Source organism: Nerophis ophidion, linkage group LG04 (genome assembly GCF_033978795.1).
Source record: "Nerophis ophidion isolate RoL-2023_Sa linkage group LG04, RoL_Noph_v1.0, whole genome shotgun sequence".
Taxonomy (NCBI): Eukaryota; Metazoa; Chordata; class Actinopteri; order Syngnathiformes; family Syngnathidae; genus Nerophis; species Nerophis ophidion.
The window spans coordinates 46,610,191-46,634,136 of NC_084614.1; the positions used below are offsets into that span (position 1 = coordinate 46,610,191).

The 23,946-nt window shown below is 37.5% G+C and overlaps 1 protein-coding gene across 4 annotated transcripts in view; it reads left to right on the forward strand.

Annotated features, from left to right (window-relative positions):
* Positions 1-14,829, forward strand: part of lg04h21orf91 (linkage group 04 C21orf91 homolog) — a 31,163-nt gene extending 16,334 nt beyond the window's left edge. For all 4 annotated transcript variants that reach the window (XM_061898191.1, XM_061898193.1, XM_061898192.1 and 1 more), the window contains 3 exons: positions 7,686-8,171; positions 10,808-10,870; positions 12,421-14,829. In XM_061898191.1, the coding sequence (XP_061754175.1) occupies positions 7,686-8,171; positions 10,808-10,870; positions 12,421-12,590 (719 nt within the window). In that variant the 3' untranslated portion in view covers positions 12,591-14,829. The remainder of the gene's footprint in view (positions 1-7,685; positions 8,172-10,807; positions 10,871-12,420) is intronic.
* Positions 14,830-23,946: the final 9,117 nt, after the last annotated feature.

Sequence of the window (23,946 nt, forward strand, 5' to 3'; positions counted from 1 at the left end):
AAAAAAACAACATTTTATTTTTAACTAATGAAGGCTTCGGTGAATGTGCTTATGAAACTGGTGGGGTTTGGTACCTCCAACGTTAAGAACCACTGGATTAGATGTTCATTTGTTTGAAAGCGGATTAGCGGAGAATGAAGAAGTGTTGTGTGTCAGGGGAGGCACAGAGGCGGAAGTGTGTGCATGGGAGGTCAAATCTTTTGGAATTAGGCCGGTTGTTATCACAAGATTGGCAATTAAAGTTAAAAACATTGTCAAACATTGTGACTTCTTCTGAGGCATTACAATACATTACATTACTTTGATTTGGTTTGACGTAAAAATCCCTTATTTTCAACATGTGGTGGCTATGATTTTGCCGTGGCGGTGCACCACATTTAGTTACATTAGGGGAGAAACCCTGCTGTATCTGTATTTGAGCCATTACCCAGAATCAGTGCCATTTGCATCTCTAAAAAGTAAAATGCATAAATGCAGAAAAAAGGCTTTTTTTTTAGGAAAAATGTCCTGCACATTGATCTTATTGCATTTTATGCGTACAATTTAAATGAACTTTCTTGAAGACTAAAAAAAAAAATTGTATTTTTGCAGGTACACGTTTCCTATATTTAGACTACCGTTAAATATACTCATGTATTATCAATCAATCAAAGTTTACTCATATAGCCCTTAATCACAAATGTCTCAAACAAGGCTGCACAAGCCACAACCACATTCTGGGCTCAGATCCCACATCAGCGCAAGAAAAAACTGAACCCAATTGGAACAATGAGAAACCCTAAAAGGGACCACATATGTAATTATAGAATATGAACAGATTTTTGGCCCAAAACATATTTTGCTTTAGTCATTTTGGAATTTTTTTTTGCCATCTTTACATGTGTTGTATTTTTATATGATATTTCCAGTTCATTTTTGTGTGCGAAGAATAGACCTGCTTCACTCACAAATCTTCCAAAAAAGGGGGATTTTCCGTGTAACTACTTTTAATGGCCTTTTATGGCGATAGAGGGACAATGAAACGGTAAGTAATAACAGTAGGTTAGGAATGCGTGAATGATATGTAGCTAGCTTAGCCTTCTACTACAAGATAATGGCATCACCGACCGGCAAAAAAACTAATGATTTTCCTCAAAACTATTTTTAATAGGTACAGTGCCTACTGTGTTTGGAAATGGAAGAGTAATTTATAGAATCTGTTATCATGTTCGCAATTTCGTTTATAGCTTACTTTATAGGTTTGATCCTTCATTTGTTTACAACTCGAAGCAGCCGTACTGTGGAGGTATTCACATAATGTAGAATAGAAAAGCGTTTATTGTCAATTTAAACATTTATACGTCCAGGATCTAGCATTAGAAAGTTAGACTCGGTAAAGTTTATGATAAAAAAGAAAGCTAACTATTTGATGAAAATAATAAATACATGATGACAGCAATAGAATATGACGGATAAAAACAGTTTTCAGAGTACAACAAAATATAGCTTCTTCTTTGATCAGTAGGGTGTTTGTGTGCCTGAACAATGTATCCTCCGGTGAATAGTGCGTGTGTGTGCGCGTTGGTGCAGCCATAAAAGACAAGTAAGTATTAAGCTGCTTAGTGGAGTGAGGTCTTTGGCTGTTGCTGAGCTGCCCTGGTTGTGGGCCAATAGTTTTTTCTCTGTGCAAGCAGCAGTTGGTGTGTGTGATGTCAAAAACTGGGATTGTTTGGATTGTACCAGCTGTTGGTAAAGAATCTGCAGATTTATTTGCTATTCAGAAGGCAGAACACACGCATGCGTGACTAATAGATACCTTCCATCTGGTTCCCCCACCAGACTAATCCACTGATTATAAAGGTCCAAACTTCTGGGTCAGACTGTGTATATTTAAAGCTAATACTAGAGCTGTGCCAACACTTGTGTAATTATTCAATGTCTATTTTAAGCCATACACAGTTCAAAGAAAGTTGGACACAAAAGCCAATGCCAATTGGCCCCTCTTGTCCTTTCCCTCCATCTTAACCATTTGTCAACTCGGAGCCCTTTCTCTCAAAACGCACCCCTAAGAAACACAACACCACTTTTTCAAGTCTGTGTGTGTTTGTGTTGGGTACTTGTGAGATTGTATTCATGTGACCTTAAGTGATGAACTGTGCTTGTCTTGTACTGAACGTTCAGAGAAACATGTGATGTAATGCTGTTAGCTAACATTTGGTGGCCTTATCAGAAGCAGACTGTTAGAAGGCATTGTTATTTTGCCCCAATTGTGTGTGTGTGTGTGTGTGTGTGTGTGTGTGTGTGTGTGTGTGTGTGTGTGTGTGTGTGTGTGTGCTTTAAAATATGTTAAATAAACTGCTACTAACTTTTTTTTTTTTTTTCTGCGCCAATAGCGAAAAAGTTCGATGTTTTTTTGACAGGAGTCCATGTTTTGGTCTGGACAAGTGAGCTCTTCTTACAGAGTGTGGATGCCGAATTGTATCTGCTGTTTTGGCAACACCCAGTACCAGTGCTACCCAATGTAACCTGTCAACAAAGATGAGGAGCACAACAACACAATAAACAAATTAGAGAAACAATGGAGGGCATCCGGCATTTCATGTTAATTTTTCCCGAGTTTGCTTGTTAATGACTTATATAAATTCTTTTTTTCTTATGTTTTGTTTGAATATAATATACATTGTTCTCTTCCATTAAAGCTGCAATCTGTGTCACAATAATCCACAACACAATAAGCAGCTTTCACAGAGAGATCGCAAGGGGTTAAAAACTCCCAGTTTTAGCTTCCATTCATGCTAGACCTGGGCAATATTGCTGGAAACCCCAAACATTATTCACATTCGCATTTAGGATGGCAGGTTGTGTGCAGGCTTGCTTCTCTTGTACAAGTGCAATAGCACTGGTTTGTGAGTTTAGTGTTACCGTTTTATGATCATTTGAATTTGAAATAATAACATAGTGTTACCTAAGAGTAATACTAACCTTCGGTAGTAATCATTTATACTGTTTATCATTACATCCCTAAATTGTACATTATATGCAAGGAAATAATAAAGTCCAACATTGAGATGAATAAAGTGCAAACTTAAAGTACAAGTAAAGTGGAAAAACAAGTTGACTTGATATGCTTATTTGTGTTTCATTGTATTTATCCAACCATATCCACTTATATGTAAAATCCGCAAAGTATGTGAAAGTACTGACTAAACATCACAAAATGCTGCAAATTCAGTCGGCCATTTTGAATATTCTGTTTCGAATATCTTCCGCAATTTCCATAGATTCTACGTCATTGTAGCAAAGCTTCTGCACACTGACCCTATGATCAGATCAGTCATACTTCTTCCCAAAAATTAGAATGGAAAGTACCATATTTTTAAAAGCGTTTGTTGCAAGAAATTGTAGAAGGGAAATATTCTGCAGGAAAAAGTAAATAAAAATCCTTCACATGACAAAAAAAGTTTCACAGTTTAAAACCATTAAGGCCGTTAGCAAAGCACAACTGAAGATGAGATGAGATCACAGTTGTCTTATTCATATCAGACATTTATATCTCCTAAACGAGACCAAAGTACAAACCCCGTTTCCATCTGAGTTGGGAAATTGTGTTAGATGTAAATATAAACGGAATACAATTATTTGCAAATCCTTTTCAACCCATATACAATTTAATGCACTACAAAGACAAGATTTTTGATGTTCAAACTCATAAACGTTGTTTTTTGTTTTTTGCAAATAATTAACTTAGAATTTCATGGCTGCAACATGTGCCAAAGTAGTTGGGAAAGGGCATGTTCACCACTGTGTTACATCACCTTTTCTTTTAGCTACACTCAATAAACATTTGGTAACTGAGGAAACTAATTGTAGAAACTTTGAAAGTGGAATTCTTTCCCATTCTTGTTTCATGTAGAGCTTCAGTTCAATAGTCCGGGGTCTCCCCTGTCGTATTTTACGCATCTTAATGCACCACACATTTTCGATGGGAGACAGGTCTGGACTGCAGGCAGGCCAGGAAAGTACCCGCACTCTTTTTTTTAGGAAGCCTTTCTGTTGTAAAACGTGTCTTGCTGAAATAAGCAACATTGCTTGGATGACAACATATGTTGCTCCAAAACCTGTATGGACCTTTCAGCATTAATGGTGCCTTCACAGATGGGTAAGTTTCCCAAAACTTGGGCACTAATACACCCCCATACCATCACAGATGCTGGCTATTGAACATTGCGCCTATAACAATCCGAATGGTTATTTTCCTCTTTGTTCTGGAGGACACCACGTCCTCTTTTTCCAAATATAATTTGAAATGTGGACTAGTCAGACCACAGAACTCCTTTCCACTTTGCATCAGTCCATCTTAGGTGAGCTCGGGCCCAGCCAAGCCGGCGGCGTTTCAAGATATTGTTGATAAATGGGTTTAGCTTTGCATAGTATAATTTTAACTTGCACTTACAGATGTAGCGACTAACTGTAGTTACTGACAGTGGTTTTCTGAAGTGTTCCTGAGCCCGTGTGGTGATGTCCTTTACACAATGATGTCAGTTTTTGATGCAGTACCGCCTGAGGCATCAAAAGTCCGTAATATCATCGCTTACGTGCAGTGATTTCTCCAGATTCTCTGAACTTTTTGATGATTTTACGAACCGTAGATGGTAAAATCCCTAAACTCCTTGCAATAGCTCGTTGAGAATTTTTGTTCTAAAACTGTTCGACAATTTGCTTACAAAGTGGTGACCCTCACCCCATCCTTGTTTGTGAATTACTTAGCATTTCATGGAAGCTGCTTTTATTCCCAATCATGGCACCCAGCTGTTCCCAATTAGCCTGCACACCTGTGGGATGTTCCAAATAAGTTTTTGATGAGCATTTCTCAACTTTATCAGTATTTTTTGCCACCTTTCCCAACTTCTTTGTCATGTGTTGCTGCCATCAAATTCTAAAGTTAGTAATGATTATTTGCACACAAAAAAATGTTTATCAGTTTTAACATCAAATATGTTGTCTTTGTAGCATATTCAACTGAATATGGGTTTAAAATGATTTGCAAATCATAGTATTCCATTTATATTTACATCCAACACAATTTCCCATCTCATATGGAAACGGGTTTTGTACTTATTGACTACAATTTTATTGACTACAAAAGTTGGCACGAGTGGCATAAAAGACTGAGAAAGTTGAGGAATGCTCCTTAAACACTTATTTGGAACATTCCACAGTTGAACAGGCTAATTGGGAACAGGTGGGTAACATGATTGGGTATAAAAGCAGCTTCCATGAAATTCTCTGTCATTCACAAACAAGGTTGGGCCGAGGGTCACCTCTTTGTGAACACATGCGTGAACAAATTGTTGAACAGTTTAAGAACTACATTTCTCTATGAGCTATTGCAATGAATTTAGGGATTTCACCATCTACGGTCCGTAATATCTTCAACAGGTTCACAGAATCTGGAGAAATCACTGCAAGTGAGGCCAAAAAAACAATATTGAATCCCTGTGACCCTCTACCGCTCAGGCATCAAAAAACATCATCAGCGTATAAAGGATATCACCACATGAGCTGAAGAACACTTCAGAAAACCACTCTCAGTAGCAACTTAAAACTCTACTATGCAAAGCAAAAGCCATTTACCAACAACACCCACACAAACGCCGCTGGCTTCCCTGGGCCTAAGCTCATCTAAAATTGACTGATGCAAAGTGGAAAAGGGTTCTGTGGTCTAACGAGTCCCCATTTCAAATTGTTTTTGGAAACTTGGACATTGTGTCCTCTGGACCAAAGAGGAAAATAACCATCCAGACTGTTGTAGGCGCACAGTTCAAAAGCCAGCATCTGTGATGGTATGGGGGTGTGTAAGTGCCCAAGGCATGGGTAACTTACACATCTGTGAGGACACCATTGATGCTGAAAAGTACATACAGGTTTTGGAGCAACATATGTTGTCATCCAAGAGACGTCTTTTTCATGGCGGCCCCTGCTTATTTCAGCAAGACAATGCCAAGCCACATTCTGCACGTTTTACAACAGTGTGGCTTGGACGTAAAAGAGTGCAGGTACTAGACTGGCATGCCTGTAGTCTAGACCTGTCTCCCATTGAAAATGTGTGGCACATTATTGAAGCGTAAAATACGACAACAGAGACCCCGGATTGTTGAACAACTTAAGCTGTACATCAAGCAAGAATGGGAAAGAATTCCACCTGAAAATAATCTCTTCAGTTTGCAAAGGTTCACTGAGTTTTGTTAAAAGGAAAGGCCATGTAATACAATGGAAAAATGCCCCTGTGCCAACTTTTTTGCAATTTGTTTCTGCCATTAAATTCTAAATTAATGATTATTTGCACAAAAAAAAAGTTTCTCAGTTCGAACATTAAATATCTTGTGTTTGCAGTCTATTCAATTGAATGAATATAAGTTGAAAATTGTTTGCAAATCATTGTATTCTGATTTTATTTACAACTTACACAAGGTACCAACTTCACTAGTTTTGGGTTTTGTAAAACCCAGTTCGTCAAGATGGGTATTAACATCACAAAACATAAACAGTTTAAGTAACACAGAATTACAAAACATAAATAAAATAAAGAAACTATACATAAAATAGAAAACTATTCTTTCTACATAAAGTAAATGACATTGCTGTGCAAATAATTAAAAATGTATCAAACTCAGATAAAAAAATAAATTTGCAGGCAGGCCCTTTTTAATTCCTAGCTAATGTCTCATTGTAAAACACCAATGAAAATAAAATGTAGCATTTAGACAGGCTATACTGTAGAAAAAGTCATTACGTCTGCCACAATAATGCATGTTTTTAAATGTATATTCCACGTCTTCTATGTTGAGAGCAGTTTTTATTTGAGCTTACATGGTAAAGAACTGAAATGAATGTGTCGGGCATTGTTTTTTATCCATACACAAACATTTGTCCAAATGTTGTCAAGTAGACAAATTGTGGGTTTACTGGATGTGTTCTACATCACTAAAAGAAAAACCTATGTAAGAGAATCCCTCTGCCATCTTCCACTAGTTTATAATAATATATAAATTGCCCGCTTGAATATTCCTTTTCTCTTCTCCTACTCTCTCTTGGTCATTTGTGATTTCCCTTCCTGGTTCCATGATCCGCCCTATCTTGCCTCTGATTGGCCTGTCCCTAATGTTTTGCCCTAATCTTAAACAATCGTGACTTAGCATAGTAAACCAACCAACCAATCATGGATGTTCTTATATGTAAACCAACCAATCATTGATTTTGTTTGTGTATATGTTGTCCCCTGCTCGTGGAGCTACTCTAGTCCACTTCTGTCTTTCTCTTCTCCCTCTCTCTTGTTTTGTAGCATGTAGATTAGCTAACCGCTACATGTATCGTATCTATAAATAGCTAAACTAATAATAGGGAATAATTGCTTGTGTCTTGTTGTTGTGGGTCAGTGCAGTGAGTGGGAGAGAGCAAGCAAGAAAGGGGATGGGTTTAATAGCCCCTGGAGTGTTGAGAGGGAGTGTGTTTGGAAAATATGTGCAGGGAAAATGCAGGGATTTGACAAAGTTGCGAGGCCACGCGCGATTTACGGTCATTAGTGAATTTGTGCGAAATCCTGAATTGACAGACTACTTTACTTTCTGGTGAGGCCCTGAATGTCCAAACCGTCTTTCTGTGTTGTCTGATAACTTTTTTGTAAGTGTGTCTGTGTGTGATTGCAGGTGTTTCTGCTACTACCCTGGTGCATTCAAAGTCTCTGCGCGGTCACCGAGACTGCTTCGAGAAGAGCCACCTCATCGCCAACCAGAAGTTGTCACATTCCAAGGTCTCCCGAAGTGCCTACGAGGGCATGAAGCTGGCCTTCAGCCAAAAACTCAACTCTATCATCCAGTACGCCCAGAACAAAGACAATGTCACCACAAACGGCTTCAGTAGACGCGGAAGCAGGCTCGTTCGTTACAGCCAGAAGAGCGACTGCCAGCTTCTGCCTCAGACGGAAGCCCTGGTACCCCGCTACACCCCCTGCCGGAAGCACAGCGAAGCAACACGATTGCCCGATTACACCATGGGAATGTTGGAGTGCCACACGGCCCAGGAGCGGAGGGTTCTGCAAAACTCTCATGGGGAGCTTTGGAAAACTCTACAGATCCGGAATCGAGCAACAGTAGAAGGGCAATGCAGACATCAGAACCACAGCAGAGAAGAATGTAAGCATATTTCTAGTGGCCAGGATGTGGCCTGTATACAAGGATACTCACTGTGTGAAGTTTCACTTTCATTTCAGGCTGTAAATGTACATATCTGTGTGAAAGACCAAATCTAGTTTTAGTTCAGGGACCACATGCAGCCCTATTAGATGTCGAGTGAAATCTGGGGATGTTCCATCAGTTTTATGCTGCCGATGCTAGCAATCATCAATGAGAAGGATCGAACAAATGTATTACATACAATTAGTAACAGTATCAATTATCAGTTTGGTTGCACCGTCCCGCTGTTTTGCTGCTGATTCTCTGCACAGAGTGAGAAGATAAATTAAGAATAAGAGCTGCAGAAATAAGAATTTGTCAATAAAACAGGAAACAGTTTTTGGGATTTTTTCAAACGGACCATAAAATAATGATAACATTTTGGTCACAATATTATTTAAATAAAAATTACTGTATAACATTGATTAATTTACATACTTAAATACGACTAACAGACTAAATTAAATGTTACACAGACCATACAAACCTGCAAAAGATTGTTCTTCTCAGGTTTCTCTGTTCACATTTTAACACTTGGCACTATTATGTAACACTTGATTTAGCATTTCTTACATATTCCTTAGTTTTGCACCGTAGTTTTAGAGGTTTTTGTTAAGTGTTTATTGTGATTTTTGAATTTTGTTTACACTGAGTGTTTTTCATGGTTGTGTTGGCATTTTCTTTCCTTTCTGCCTTGATCGCTGAGGGGATTATATTTACAACACCATTTAGTCACCTTTAGACTCTTTAACACACCACAATCCTGAACAGTGCGCTCTGATTGGATTGTTTCAACTAGTGGCCAAAACTACTGTATTATTGATATTTTCAGTTCAATTAGCAAATGTTTTGATATAAATGTAAGGGTAAATTGTAAAATATTATTAAAAATAGATAAATAAATAAATAAATACACAATTTGGGGAAGTCGCAATATTTGAAGCGCAATGTGGCAAGGGACGACTGTATACTGATTCCCCCTTGGTATCAACACCACCAAATTCTGGATTGACCTGCCGTTCTCATTTGACAAAGCCGATTCACCAACAGTGGTTGCTATATTATCCTCGCTATAACTTATATAATTTGCTTGTTAATTTCCTATTAATACCTGCTTACTTTCCGCTGTAACATGCTTCCATATAAACTTCTTAAATTTATTTATTCTGTTTTTTTCAAGCTACCTTAGCTTAAATTGTAGTATCCCTGCTCCTGGATTGCTCTCGGTGTGTAAAATGTTTAGCATCGTCCCCCCCTTAAGATACTAATTAATGAAGGCGATTATTATTAACTTAGAGGAACGTTTTCACACTGGGTATGGAGACACACAATTAGCTGCTAGCCGGGGACTAAAAATAGATAAAGTGTCAGTCAGAGGAAATCGGGGTTTCTTATCTACCTTTAAAGGCATTAATCAACAATGGTGATCATATCAATCAATCAATCAATGTTTACTTATATAGCCCTAAATCATACTTTTTCACGCGAATTGTCTGATACCGATCAGTGGCCGATTAATCGGCACATCCCGAGTATTCTTTTTTGTACATTAAACTGTGTGGTAAATGCGTTTCCTGTATGATTACACTCATTTAAAAGTGTTAAGTAAAAATTAATGACTTTACACATTTTCTGATCAAATACAGGGCAGAAATCTGACTTGATCTGCTTACTTTCTGCTGTAACGTGCTTTCTTCAACACTTCTTAAACTATACTAAGCACTTATTTATTTTCTTAATTTAAGATAGTTCAGCTGTTAGCATGCATGCTACAGGCTTGCTCTCGGTGCATAACATGTTTACAACCGTCGTCCTCCAGCGATAATCATACTTGATAATGATTCTAAGAAATGCAGTTAATTTGCCTTAACTGATGTGACTATTTTTATGGAGACACATCATTAGCTGTTAACCTCATTTGTCCATCTTAAACATTAATATATGTTCCAACACATTCACCCCCGCATGTTAGGAGCATTTGTGAACTGTTGAGGGTAAGTTTTGTCGATAAATGAGAGACAATTATAACTGTTTTTATCTGTAAGGCACCTTTTCTAGGCACTCAAGAACGGCGTACAAACATAAGGATCAATAAAAACCGAAACAAGAAAAACAAAAGATTGCAAAAATTTAAATGAATAGGCAGTCTGGAAGGAAAAGGATTCCTTACGATGAGAGATTATTATCACTCTTCGACATCTTTAACATGTAAATGCTGCCTCTCTATTAGGTCGCATTGCAAATTAAAACAATTCTTGATTGTCTTACCCTGGATGAATAAATGTTAAATTAATGCAAAATACATGTTAACCAAGAAGTGTAGGTCCCTGTGTGTTGCTAAATGTTTATTTTACGTCATTACCCAGCAGGCTTAGCACTGTAGATTGTAAACGGAAGTAGGACGACAGTTATGCTGTAATCACATTTTTTTGGACGCCACACGTCTGCCAGCTGGTGACAAGCCACTTCCACTTGTAGACTTTTTGAACTACTTATAATCTAGCAGATAGCTACATTTGTATTAACTGTTGAATACTCTGGCATGTTCTGATAGGTTGTGAATGTAAAACAAGATTATTCAACCTTGTTTTTTTCAGTGACTAAAATGAGTGTGGATGAGCTTCATCAATTGAACACACAGCTTCTCATGCAGATTCAAAGTAAGTCCATTGTTTTCTTTTCATGTTCTGAAGAAATTTACTCATTACTATGCTGAAAAAAATTAGAAATGCAGCCTCCTTTGTGTTACACGTACCACAGTTAAAAAATCACTGGACTTCATGGTCATACAATACAGTAAACATGTAACTAAGGATGAAGTAAAAATTAAGGGTGTCCCAATCTGATATTAATATAGGGCAGTGATTCTCAAACTATGGTGTATGTACGACTAATGGTACGCATGTTCCATCTAGTGGTACAGCAAATAATCACTTGATTAAAGTACAGTGTTTTAATTTCCTATATTCAAACATAGTGTTAATGTTTAAATTGTGTGTAATGTTACAGTTGCTAAAAAATTAAATATACAGTACTTGTAAATACAAATTTTCCCTTGTTTTTAATGAAGACTTAGGCCTACTACGCTACTGTATTTTAATGTTAGTCATCATGGTGGTACTTGTATTGTTGTTTTCTGACATGGACTTGTTTCTTCAGCATTGTCCGCATGTTCTCAATGGGGTTTAAGTCAGGAGTTTGGGAAGGCAATTCTAAAACCTTAATTCTAGCCTGATTTTGTCTTGTCTTTTTGATCACGTCTTGTTTGGCTATGTTTTGTTGACCTTTGGACTCTTTAGGTTCCTGTTTTTTTCACTCCCTTGTTTTGTCGCCATGGTTAATCATTGTGTTCACCTGTCTCTGATTAATGCTCGCCAGCTCACCTGCTTCCCGAGCACTAATCAGAGGCAGTATTTAAGCTCATCTTTGCCAGTCAGTCGTCATTGTGTTCTTTTCTTGCTCTGTGCTGACTTTCTTCATGCCTTGCCATAGTTTCATGGTTCATGCCATGTCAAGTAAGTTTTTATTTATTCATGCCATAGTTAGCAATTTTTGTTTCATGTCCATATATAGGTTGAAGTTGTGTTTTTGCCTCGTGCGCCTTTTTGTTTGTTCTTCTTTTTTGGTGAAGATTAAATCATGTTTATACCTGCACGCCATGTCATGAGTAGTCCGTCTGCTTTCCTGGGAGAACGACCCCGCAGCAAGCTGCGACGCCCTCGTCTTGACAGAAAAAGAACTCAATGACGACGCCAGGGCGACTGACTGGCAAAGAAGTGCATGTCTTCAGCTCATTACTGAGCTTGTTCCACCATTTAACTCCTAAAAATGAAATACATTTGTATTTTAAATTTGTTCTTGCTTTACCTATTTCAAAAATGAATATCCCCCGGTAATTTATAGTTTTCTCCTCTTAATTGAAATAACCTAGGAATACAAGCTGGAAGGCTGTTGTTCTAAACTCCAAACATAATTTCCATTGTTTTTAAAAATCAAAATATCTGAAAATTTTAACACATTAGAACTTATAAATAATGGATTGGTTTCTTCATAGTAGCACACTTTGTGTATTATTCTAATGACACTTTTTTAAGGTTCAGTTATTGGGTCTATGTTTGTTCTATAAACATTATGGTCACATGGCATTTTTGCTAATAAGGGATTGATCGGGGCTCAGAACCGTACAATTTTGTGTCCCCCCCCCCCGCAGAAGTCTTCAAGGAGCTGACTGCGGCCGTGCAGGAGAAAGACTCGCTGTCGTCCGAGCTGCACGTGCGTAACGTAGCCATTGAGCAGCTGTTTGAGAACTGTGCCAAACTGCCCTGGCTGCACATCAGCAGGGCTGGCAGGGTGAAGGCCAGCAGCGCCAGTGTAGAGTGACACTTTTTTTTTTATATATGTCTGCTGCTGTGACACTGGAGTCAAACTGGCGAATAAGCTTCTCACGCTAAAGCTTCTCACGCTAACAACGCCACGCTCGCGTCCAATGAGATCACATTACTATCTGAGGATTGATCACCTCTGGGATCTAAAATGTGTTGTTTGATCACATCTTTTTTTATGGTTCATTTTTTTGTTTCTGATCGTTACACCGAAAGTGTTTTAATGATAGTGGGTTACACAACGTAGCTCCACACTGGCAGTCAAAGTACTGCTGCTGCTCTCTGATGATGACATTTACAAAGATGCCACACATTCTGCAAATTATGAGCTATTCCACCCAATCATCCATCCATCCATTTTTTCCCGCTTGTCCCTCTGTGTTTCCTAAACTGCAATTTTCCCTTTTTCAACTCAAAAATTGATAATAATACACCTATTAAACTACGGGCAGCACGGTGGGACAAGGGTTAGTGCGTGTGCCTCACAATACAGAGGTCCTGAGTAGTCCTGGGTTCGATCCTGCGCTCGGGATCTTTCTGTGTGGAGTTTGCATGTTCTCCCCGTGACTGCGTGGGTTCCCTCCGGGTACTCCGGCTTCCTCCCACCTCCAAAGACATGCACCTGGGGATAGGTTGATTGGCAACACTAAATGGTCCCTAGTGTGTGAATGTTGTCTGTCTATCTGTGTTGGCCCTGCGATGAGGTGGCGACTTGTCCAGGTTGTACCTTGCCTTCCGCCCAAATGCCGCTGAGATAGGCTCCGGCACCCCCCACGTCCCCAAAAGGGACAAGCTGTAGAAAATGGATGAATGGATATTAAACTACAGACGTCCCTCGCTTATCACCATTAGTTCCAGACCCTGTTGCAATAATTGAATGTCTATAAAGAAAAAGTTCTCATTTATAAATTTAGTTTTTTCATACTTAGAATATAAACATCTGTTTATGACCTTTTTAAATATGTTTAACATTATTAGAGTCCTCCACACATAAAATAACAGCCACTGGTCTTACCCAATGTCGTAAGACAAGTGTAAAAGCAAAACAACAATTTTACTAATATATTTTGGAAACATGGGATAAAAGTGGGCAGCATGGTGGTACAGGGGTTAGTGCATCTGCCTCACAATACGAAGGTCCTGAGCAGTCTTGGGTTCAATCCCAGGCTCAGGATCTTTCTGTGTGGAGTTTGCATGTCCTCCCCGTGAATGCGTGGGTTCCCTCCGGGTACTCCGACTTCCTCCCATCTCCGAAGACATGCACCTGGGGATAGGTTGATTGGCAACACTAAATTGGCCCTAGTGTGTGAATGTTGTCTGTCTATCTGTGTTGGCCCTGCGATGAGGTGGCGACTTGTACAGGGTGTAACCCGCCTTCCGCCCGAATGCAGCTGAGATAGGCTCCAGCAACCCCTAAAGGGACAAGCGGTAGAAAATGGATGAATGGATATTAAACTACAGACGTCGCTTGCTTATCACCATTAGTTCCGGACCCTGTTGCAATAATTGAATGTCTATAAAGTAGGATTTCTCATTTATTAATTTAGTTTTTCCATAGAGTATAAACATCTGTTTATGACCTTTTTAAATATGTTTAACATTATTGGAGTCCTCCACACATGAAATAACAGCCACTAATCTTACCCAATGTCGTAAGACAAGTGTAAAAGCAAAACTACAATTTTACTAATATATTTTGGAAAAATGGGATAAAAGTGAAGATGTGGAATTAGTTGTGGCGAGTGACAACTGTATTGAAAATGTGTATTGCTTCCATTTATCCATCCATCCATTTCCTACCGCTTAGTCCCTTTTGGGGTGGCGGGGTTGGGGACTGGTGCCTACCTCAGCTACAATCGGGCGGAAGGCAGGGTACACCCTGGACAAGTCGCTACCTCATCGCAGTGCTTCCATTTAGGCCACTTTATTTTTGTACAAGGTTTCTAAGCAAAGATGACTTATTTGAGTAACGGGAGTGAGTTTTTTGCATGGAATGATCAAATCTGTGAAATATGGCCACATGGCATTTTTGCGAATAGCATATTGACACTAAACACATATGATGGAATATACATACAATTTTAATGAGTTAACTTACTTTTGTTCTTTGTGGCCTGTAGAGAGTTTGAATGACACGACCTGCGACTTGTGGAATATCAAATTATTTTCATTGGGGGTAACAGGATTAAGTGAGAACTCAGAGTCGCCCAAAACGCATATATATATATATATATATATATATATATATATATATATATATATATATATATATATATATATATATATATATATATATATATATATATATATATATACATATATATATATATATATATACATATATATATATATATATATACATATATATATATATATATATATATATATATATATATATATAAAGTTTATTTAAAATTGTTTTTCTTTTTTTTTTGAAAATTCAGTTAAAATATAATTGTATTAAAGTTTAACAGTAACATGTAAAAACATTAATGAAGCATTTTAATGATCATATTTCATGGTAAAATTTTATTTTTGGAAGCAGAGACGAACAATACGTTTTATTTTTCCAGTGTTCAAGGTAGTTTATATGTTCTTTTAAATTGTATTTAGTAAATATGCAATAAAATCAATGTACACAAATCTTTGCTTACTAAACATTGTATTTTAAGCTTGTTTTATCGTGTATTAATGCATTGCATTTATTCCCTGAGGTCACAAATAGACCTGATTGGATGGAATGGTTCATATTCACAAATGTTTTTATTTTTTTTTAAAGTACATAAATATTGTAGCAAGATAAGTACATTTCCATGCTGAAAAGAGCACAAATATAAACACACCATTCATTTATAAATATTCAGAAGACCCAATATTATATGTATATCATCAAGCAATATTCATAACTAAGAAGTCTTTCTCCAAAGCGTTGTTTATAGTCATTTTTCTTTCATCTTCTGGACATGTGAGTGAAATGTAAATAGTTGTTAAACAAGAACTATGCAAGCAAAGGTTATCATGTTGGAGCCTCATAAAAAAAAACATGTTTCTCAGAGAACGCCCTTTGGCTGCACAAATACCAGCTTTGGTTAGAAAAGTGATAAACATGTTTGTTTTTATTCTCTTTGTAAGACGTTGGATTCATTTGACCTTTTCTGGGGTTAAGCTTTATTTAAAAATATGTCTTTTCTGTGTTTTAATTTCAACAAGGAGTTATGTATATTGTACAAACCTGGCTGCTCATCAGCTACTGAAGATGCAAGAAATTTTTGCCTTTTTTTATACTAAATTTTTCATTTGAACAACGATGTTCTTTTACTTTCTATTTATTTTGTGCAAGCTTGTGGGATTTGTGCTTTTTACTTTTAAAAATATTTTTCAATAAAGTCCACATGTTTTCAACAAAAATTGTTTTATTTACTTTCAAGTTGTTGGTCCCCAAAAAGCTTGTAAGTTTTTAGGGACCGAATGTCCCTATTGTATTTCTAAGGTTTTATTATTATTATACTGCCGCCTTTTTGAGCTGTAATATGACCCCCTTAACATGCTTCAAAACCCACCAAATTTAACACACACATCAGGACTGGCGAAAATTGCGATCAAATAAAAAAACAAAACTCAAAATTGCGCCCTAGCGCCCCCTAGGAAAAAACAGACAAAACTGCATGTAACTTCCGTTAGGAATGTCGTAGAGACATGAAACAAAAAACCTCTATGTTGGTCTGACTTAGACCTAGATTTCATACACTGACCTCTTTCAGCAAAAATCAACAGGAAGTTGGCAAAAACCCCTTCAAAACAAAAGTTTCCTAAAAAATGTCCTTTTTGCCTCTTTGAGCTGTAATTTGACCCCCTTAAAATGCTTCAAAACTCACCAAACTGGACACACACATCAGGACTGGCGAAAATTGTGATCTAATAAAAAAAAAAAAAAAAAACTCAAAATTGTGCTCTAGCGCCCCCTAGGAATAAAACACAGACAAAACTGCTCCTAGGAAGAAAACACAGACACAACTGCTTGTAACTTCCGGTAGGAATGTCGTAGAGACATGAAACAAAAACTTCTATGTAGGTCTCACTTAGACCTATATTTCATTAATTTACATCCTTTAGCAAAAATCAACAGGAAGTTGGAAATTACCCCTTCAAAATAAATGTTTGTAAAAACCTGTCACCTTTTTTTAAAAATTATCTCCTCTGAGCGCGTTTGTTGTGTCGGCTTCAAACTCGCACAGGAAAGAGATTGAACCCTTCTGATTAAAAGTTGCGAAAACAGTTTCTCTAACTGCTCCGGTTTTGATTTTACGAGCCTTCAAAGAACTGCTGATGCTGCTGCGCTGCTGCCATCTCAATATGGCCGCTTAAAAGCAGGAAGCACCAGGGTGATCGCACAATGCAGAGAAGGTAGGTACTCTGCGGGTAAAGATATGTTGACTGGGTGAAAGAAAGAGGCAACAGTTTGACTCCAGGATACAGAGAAGGTAGGTAATGTGAAAGTAAAAATATGTTGTCTTGGTGCTATTGTGTTTACTGCTGTCACAAAATGGCGTCTTCCTGCTCAGACAAAACTACTTCTAACTCAGTGACGTGCAATCAGGGGAGGCAGTTGAGGCGGGGCCTCACAGGCCATCATGGAAAAAAAAAATGTAAAAAGAAAAAAAAAAAAAAAGATATGTTGACTGGGTGAAAGAAGGAGGCACCAGTTTGACACCAGGATACAGAGAAGGTAGGTAATGTGCAGGTGAAGATATGTTTTCTGGGTGATGGCAGGAAGCGCCAGTGTGACACCAGGATGCAGTGAAGGTAGGTAATATGCAGGTAAAGATATGTTGAATGGGTAAAGGCAGGAAACACCAGCAAAAGTCGGTCCCGTCCATCGCTGCTCGCAGCTTTAATTATTATTGTATTGCTAAAGGAAAAAAAATATTTTCACTATTGATTTTGCTTAATTACAAGAGATGTGTATCTTATAGAAATTTGATTCCGATATTTTTGGAAGTGATGAGACTATTCTTGATCCAGAATTGATTTTGATTACATTTTTTCCGAGTCAGAATGGATTCTTGATTCAGATTTGAATCTCAACACAGAATCGCCTTAGATTTGGTTTTCTCGATTCGGAAGAAATGCAGATTCGGTTTTTGAATTAGAACTGATTTACATTACAATCTCAAGTCGGAATCGATTAAAAAAAATGTTCTCGATTGAAAATTGATACAAAATGTTATTTATTCGGAATCTATTGTCTCTATTCACTTAATTCATGATCTGATCATGATTCGATTCTCTTGATTCTAAAGTGATTCTCGCAAAATATTATTTTGTACAGTGGAGCAAAAAAGTATTTAGTCAGCCACCGATTGTGCAAGTTCTCCTACTTAAAATGATGACAGAGGTCCGTAATTTTCATCATAGGTACACTTCAACTGTGAGAGACAGAATGTGACAAAAAAATCTAGGAATTCACATTGTAGGAATTTTAAAGAATTTATTTGTAAATTATGGTGGAAAATAAGTATTTGGTCAACCATTCAAATCTCTCAGTGGTTCGAAGGAGGTTTTGGCTCAAAATCTCACGATACTTAGCCCCATTCATTCTTTCCTTAACACGGATCAATCGTCCTGTCCCCTTAGCAGATAAACAGCCCCAAAGCATGATGTTTCCCCCCCCATGCTTCACAGTAGGTATGGTGTTCATGGGATGCAACTCAGTATTCTTCTTCCTCCAAACACGACAAGTTGAGTTTATAGCAAAAAGTTCTATTTTGGTTTCATCTGACCACATGACATTCTCCCAATCCTCTGCTGTATCATCCATGTATCCATTTTGGTACATTCCTACAATGTGAATTCCTGGATTTTTTTTTTCACATTCTGTCTCTCACAGTTGAAGTGTACCTATGATGAAAATTACAAACCTCTGTCATCATTTTAAGTGGGAGAACTTGCACAATCAGTGGCTGACTAAATACTTTTTTGCCCCACTATATGAATTAAAGTAAAACATTTTCAAAAAAGGTTACAAAAGTTCATTTTGGGTGCTAGCGTATACTCGTAGGGTTAAATGGTAAATGGGTTATACTTGTACAGCGTTTTTCTATACCTTCAAGGTACTCAAAGCGCTTTGACACTATTTCCACCTTCACCCATTCACACACACACGTTCACTCACACTTTCACACACTGATGGCGGGAGCTGCCATGCAAGGCCCTAACCACGAGCCATCAGGAGCAAGGGTGAAGTGTCTTGCTCAAGGATATAACGGACGTGACGAGGTTGGCAGAAGGTGGGGATCGAACCAGGGACCCTCAGGTTGCTGGCGGGGATCGAACCAGGAACCCTCAGGTTGCTGGCACGGCCACTCTCCCAACAGCGCCACGCCGTCCCCCATTGGTTAAGCTTGGAGATAGCTTACATTGTGTATGAGAAAAATAATATGTTGGATTTTTTAGTAAAAATGGCTGCTCAGTCGCGAGTGTTTTACAAACCCCGTTTCCATATGAGTTGGGAAATTGTGTTAGATGTAAATATAAATGGAATACAATGATTTGCAAATCCTTTTCAACCCATATTCAATTGAATATGCTACAAAGACAACATATTTGATGTTCAAACTGATAAACATTTTTTATTTTATTTTGCAAACAATCATTAACTTTAGAATTTGATGCCAGCAACACGTGACAAAGAAGTTGGGAAAGGTGGCAATAAATACTGATAAAATTGAGGAATGCTCATCAAACACTTATATGGAACATCCCACAGGTGTGCAGGCTAATTGGGAACAGGTGGGTGCCATGATTGGATATAAAAGCAGCTTCCATGAAATGCTAAGTAATTTACAAACAACGATGGGGCGAGGGTCACTAATTTGTAAGCAAATTGTTGAACAGTTTTAGAACAACATTTCTCAACGAGCTATTGCAAGGAGTTTAGGGATTTTACTATCTACGGTCCGTAAAAATTACCAAAAAGTTCGGAGAATCTGGAGAAATCACTGCACGTAAGCGATGATATTACGGACCTTTGATCCCTCAGGCGGTACTCCATCCAAAGCCGACGTCAGTGTGTAAAGGACATCACCACATGGGCTCAGGAACACTTCAGAAAACCACTGTCAGTAACTACAGTTGGTCGCCATATCTGTAAGTGCAAGTTAAAACTCTACTATGCAAAGCAAAACAAATTTATCAACAATATCCTGAAACGTCGCCGGCCTGGCTTGGCCCGAGCTCACCTAAGATGGACTGATGCAAAGTGGAAAGGTGTTCTGTGGTCTGACGAGTCCACATTTCAAATTATATTTGGAAACAGAGGACGTGGTGTCCTCCAGAAGAAAGAGGAAAATAACCATTCGGATTGTTATAGGCGCAAAGTTCAAAAGCCAGCATCTGTGATGGTATGGGGGTGTATTAGTGCCCAAGGCATGGTTAACTTACACATCTGTGAAGGCACCATTAATGCTGAAAGGTCCATACAGGTTTTGGAGCAACATATGTTGCTATCCAAGCAACGTTATCATATACGCCCCTGCTTATTTCAGCAAGACAATGCCAAACCACGTGTTACAACAGTGTTGTTTCGTAGTAATAGAGTGCGGGTACTTTCGTGGCCCGCCTGCAGTCCAGACCTGTCTCCCATCGAAAGTGTGTAGCGCATTATGAAGCGTAAAATACGACAGCGGAGACCCCGGACTGTTGAAGGACTGAAGCTCTACATAAAACAAGAATTGGAAATAAGTCCACGTTCAAAGCTTCAACAACTAGTTTCCTCAGTTCCCAAACGTTTATTGAGTGTTGTTAAATGAAAAGGTGATGTAACACAGTGGTGAACATGCCCTTTCCCAACTACTTTGGCACATGTTGCAGCCATGAAATTCTAAGTTAATTATTATTTGCAAAAAAAAATAAGGTTTATGAGTTTGAACATCAATTATCCATTTGCAAATCATTGTTTTCTGTTTATATTTACATCCAACACAATTTCCCAACTCATATGGAAACAGTGTTTTACCATTAAATAGTTTTTGTTTTTTTTGTTTTTTTACACCAAATTACTGCAAATTGATAAACGGTACCACATTTATTTTACAGGAGAATTTTGGCATGTGACTTGCTAGTTTTCTACATGAAAAATCTACTGCTTTTTGTTTACATTCCATTACTGTATATGGATACAGCACTTTTATATTTACAATAAAATTCTGGCAACTGAGCTGGCAGTATTTTACCGTAAACTCTATTGACATTTTTAACAGTTAAAAAAAATGTATTTAAAAAAACAAACAAACATTCATTGTGTGTGTTGTGTTGCATTTATTTTGAGTATGAAACGCGCTTGGATTGTAACCTGACTCTCGCCAGATCCTTGTAGTTTGCTGAGCTAGAAGGATCCGGCGAGAGTCAGGTTACTTTGATTGATGATCAATTGAAAAATCACGTTTTGGATGTGAATGAATTTTTTTTTTCCAGCATATATAGTTACTGCAATCATCCTGGTATTATGTATTACTTACAAAAGCACAATTATGTTGAATCTTATTTATTTATTTTTTTCTTGTGTTGAAATACATCTTCTCCTGAGGTCATATTGTAGTGTGATTTTCAGTAGTGTTTTGCCATATCTCCATAAACATAAATAAATAATGCAGAGTGCCCTCTAGTGGTTCTATCATTGCACTGCAGAGGCTGTGTTGTCTCCACCATTCATCCATCCATTTTTTTACCGCTTGTCGCGGGGTTGCTGGAGCCTATCCCAGCCCCATACGGGCAGAAGGCTGAATACACCCTGGACAAGTCGCCCCCTCATCGTACATAACAACTTGGAGATAAAAGAGGTGAAAGTGAAACTAAAGAGTCAAATGAAACAAAATACACAATAAAAAATTATTTGAATAATCACTTAAATGTGGCATTTATTAGTAGTGAATTTAAATACATAAAATGTATTACAAAATATAGTTGATTTAATGTTAAAAGCAAAAGACGGTATAGCTCGGTTGGTAGAGTGGCCCTGCCAGCAACTAGAGCAGGGGTGTCGAACGTACGGCCAGGTTTTATCCGGCCCGCATGAGGAATTTGCCAAATATGAAAATGAGCTGCTTTTTTTTTTTTTTTACGAAATAAACTGCTGTTTTAAATGTGTCCACTGGGTGTCACAGTAGCAATTCTGTTAGGCAAGCACGGTTTATAAGCAAGAGGTATACAATAAAGGGTGACTGTGGCTCCTCCTCCTCCACCCACATGAAACCTAAAACCTGCCGTTTTATGTCTTCTGCTTCGAACACATCGCCATTTGCCACCCTCGTTGCCCCAAAATGTTTCTGTCAAACACAGGAAAAGTGAACTTAACCCTTTTGAATAGTTTTTACCTTCAATCCCAGAAAGGCTGTGACTTAAGTTTAATCATGGCTTTGTAGATACACTGAGACAAAGTCTATGCTCATTTTGTTTCTCAAACTGCACCAATTGCCTTAGAATTTTCAACAAACTGGAAGTGTTTTGTCTAGAGGATTATGCGTGATTTGTACATTTTCAGAATGTGCTTGTCCTATTTTTGGCCAAAGTAAAACAAAGAAAACAACCTGGAGTTGTCTTTATTTTTAAGTTATCATGCCATGATTTTACCCTTCCGGCCTACTTGAGAATAGATTTTCCTCCATGCGGCCCCTCAGCTAAAATGAGTTTGACACCCCTGAACTAGAGGGTTCCAGGTTCGATCCCTGCTTCTGCCATCCTTGACACTGCCGTTGTGTCCTTGGGCAAGACACTTTACCCAACTGCTCCCAGTGATATCCACACTGGTTTAAATGTAAATTAGATATTGACTTGTCCAAGGGTGTACCCCAAATGCAGCTGAGACAGGCTACAGCGACCCCAAAAGCGACAAGCGGTAGAAAATGGGTGGATGGACGGAAAAAGTAATTTATCAAAATATTTTATTTATTTCAATATTTAATTTTGTGTTGATTTTATTTTTATTAAATGAATGTAACTGCCACACGTGTTCATTGAATAATGACATAAATCCTGAAATAATTAAATTGTAAAATAAGTATTAATCATAAAATAATGACATTTTAAAAATAGAAGGACCTTTTAAAACAAAAAAATCTTCAGGCCCCAATTTACCCTGTGAAAGGTCATCACCAGTTTCGCCTCAATAAATCTGTTTATTTTTAGTAATTTTTATTTTCAAAAATATCTGTATTTTTATTAAATAATATATACATAAAATTATATACACATATATTTATATATATGTATATAGGTATATATGTATACGTATATATCTATATATATATATAAACATATATGTATATATGTATATACATATATATATACATGTATATATATATATATCTGCATATATACATACATATATATGTATATATACATCCATACATACATCCATATATGTATGTGTGTATGTATGTATATATATATATATATATATATATATATATATATATATATATATATATATATATATATACAGTATATATACATGGCTTCACGGTGTCAGAGGGGTTAGTGCGTCTGCCTCACAATACGAAGGTCCTGAGTAGTCAAGGTTCAATCCCGGGCTCGAGATCTTTCTGTGTGGAGTTTGCATGTTCTCCCCGTGTCTGCATGGGTTCCCTCCGGGTACTCCGGCTTCCTCCCACCTCCAAAGACATGCACCTGGGGATAGGTTGATTGGCAACACTAAATTGGCCCTAGTGTGTGAATGTTGTCTGTCTATCTGTGTTGGCCCTGCGATGAGGTGGCGACTTGTCCAAGGTGTACACCGCCTTCCGCCTGATTGTAGCTGAGATAGGCGCTGGCACCCCCCACGACCCCAAAGAGAAAAAGCGGTAGTAAATGGATGGATGGATGGATCGTGAAATAATTAAATTGTGAAATAAGTTATTCATCATAAAATAATGACATTTTAAAAAGAGAAGGCCCTTTTAAAACAAAAAAAAATCTACAGGCCCAAATTTAGCCTGTGAAAGGTCATCACCAGTTTCGCCTCAATAAATCTGTTTATTTTCAGTTGTTTTATTTTCAAAAATATTTGTAATTTTATTAAATAATATATACATTAAATAATATACACATATTTATATATATATATATATATATATATATGTATATAGGTATATGTATATATATATTTATATATGTATTAACATATATGTATATATATACATGTATACAGTTGTGATCAAAATTTTTCAAACCCCACACAATTTTGGTGTTTTAGCAAGTTGGACATTTATTCCGTATTTTGTTTATAGTCATATCAAATAAAGATGTGTCAAATAGACAAATGCAACTTAAATTGTAACATTGTATTTTACAAAATACCA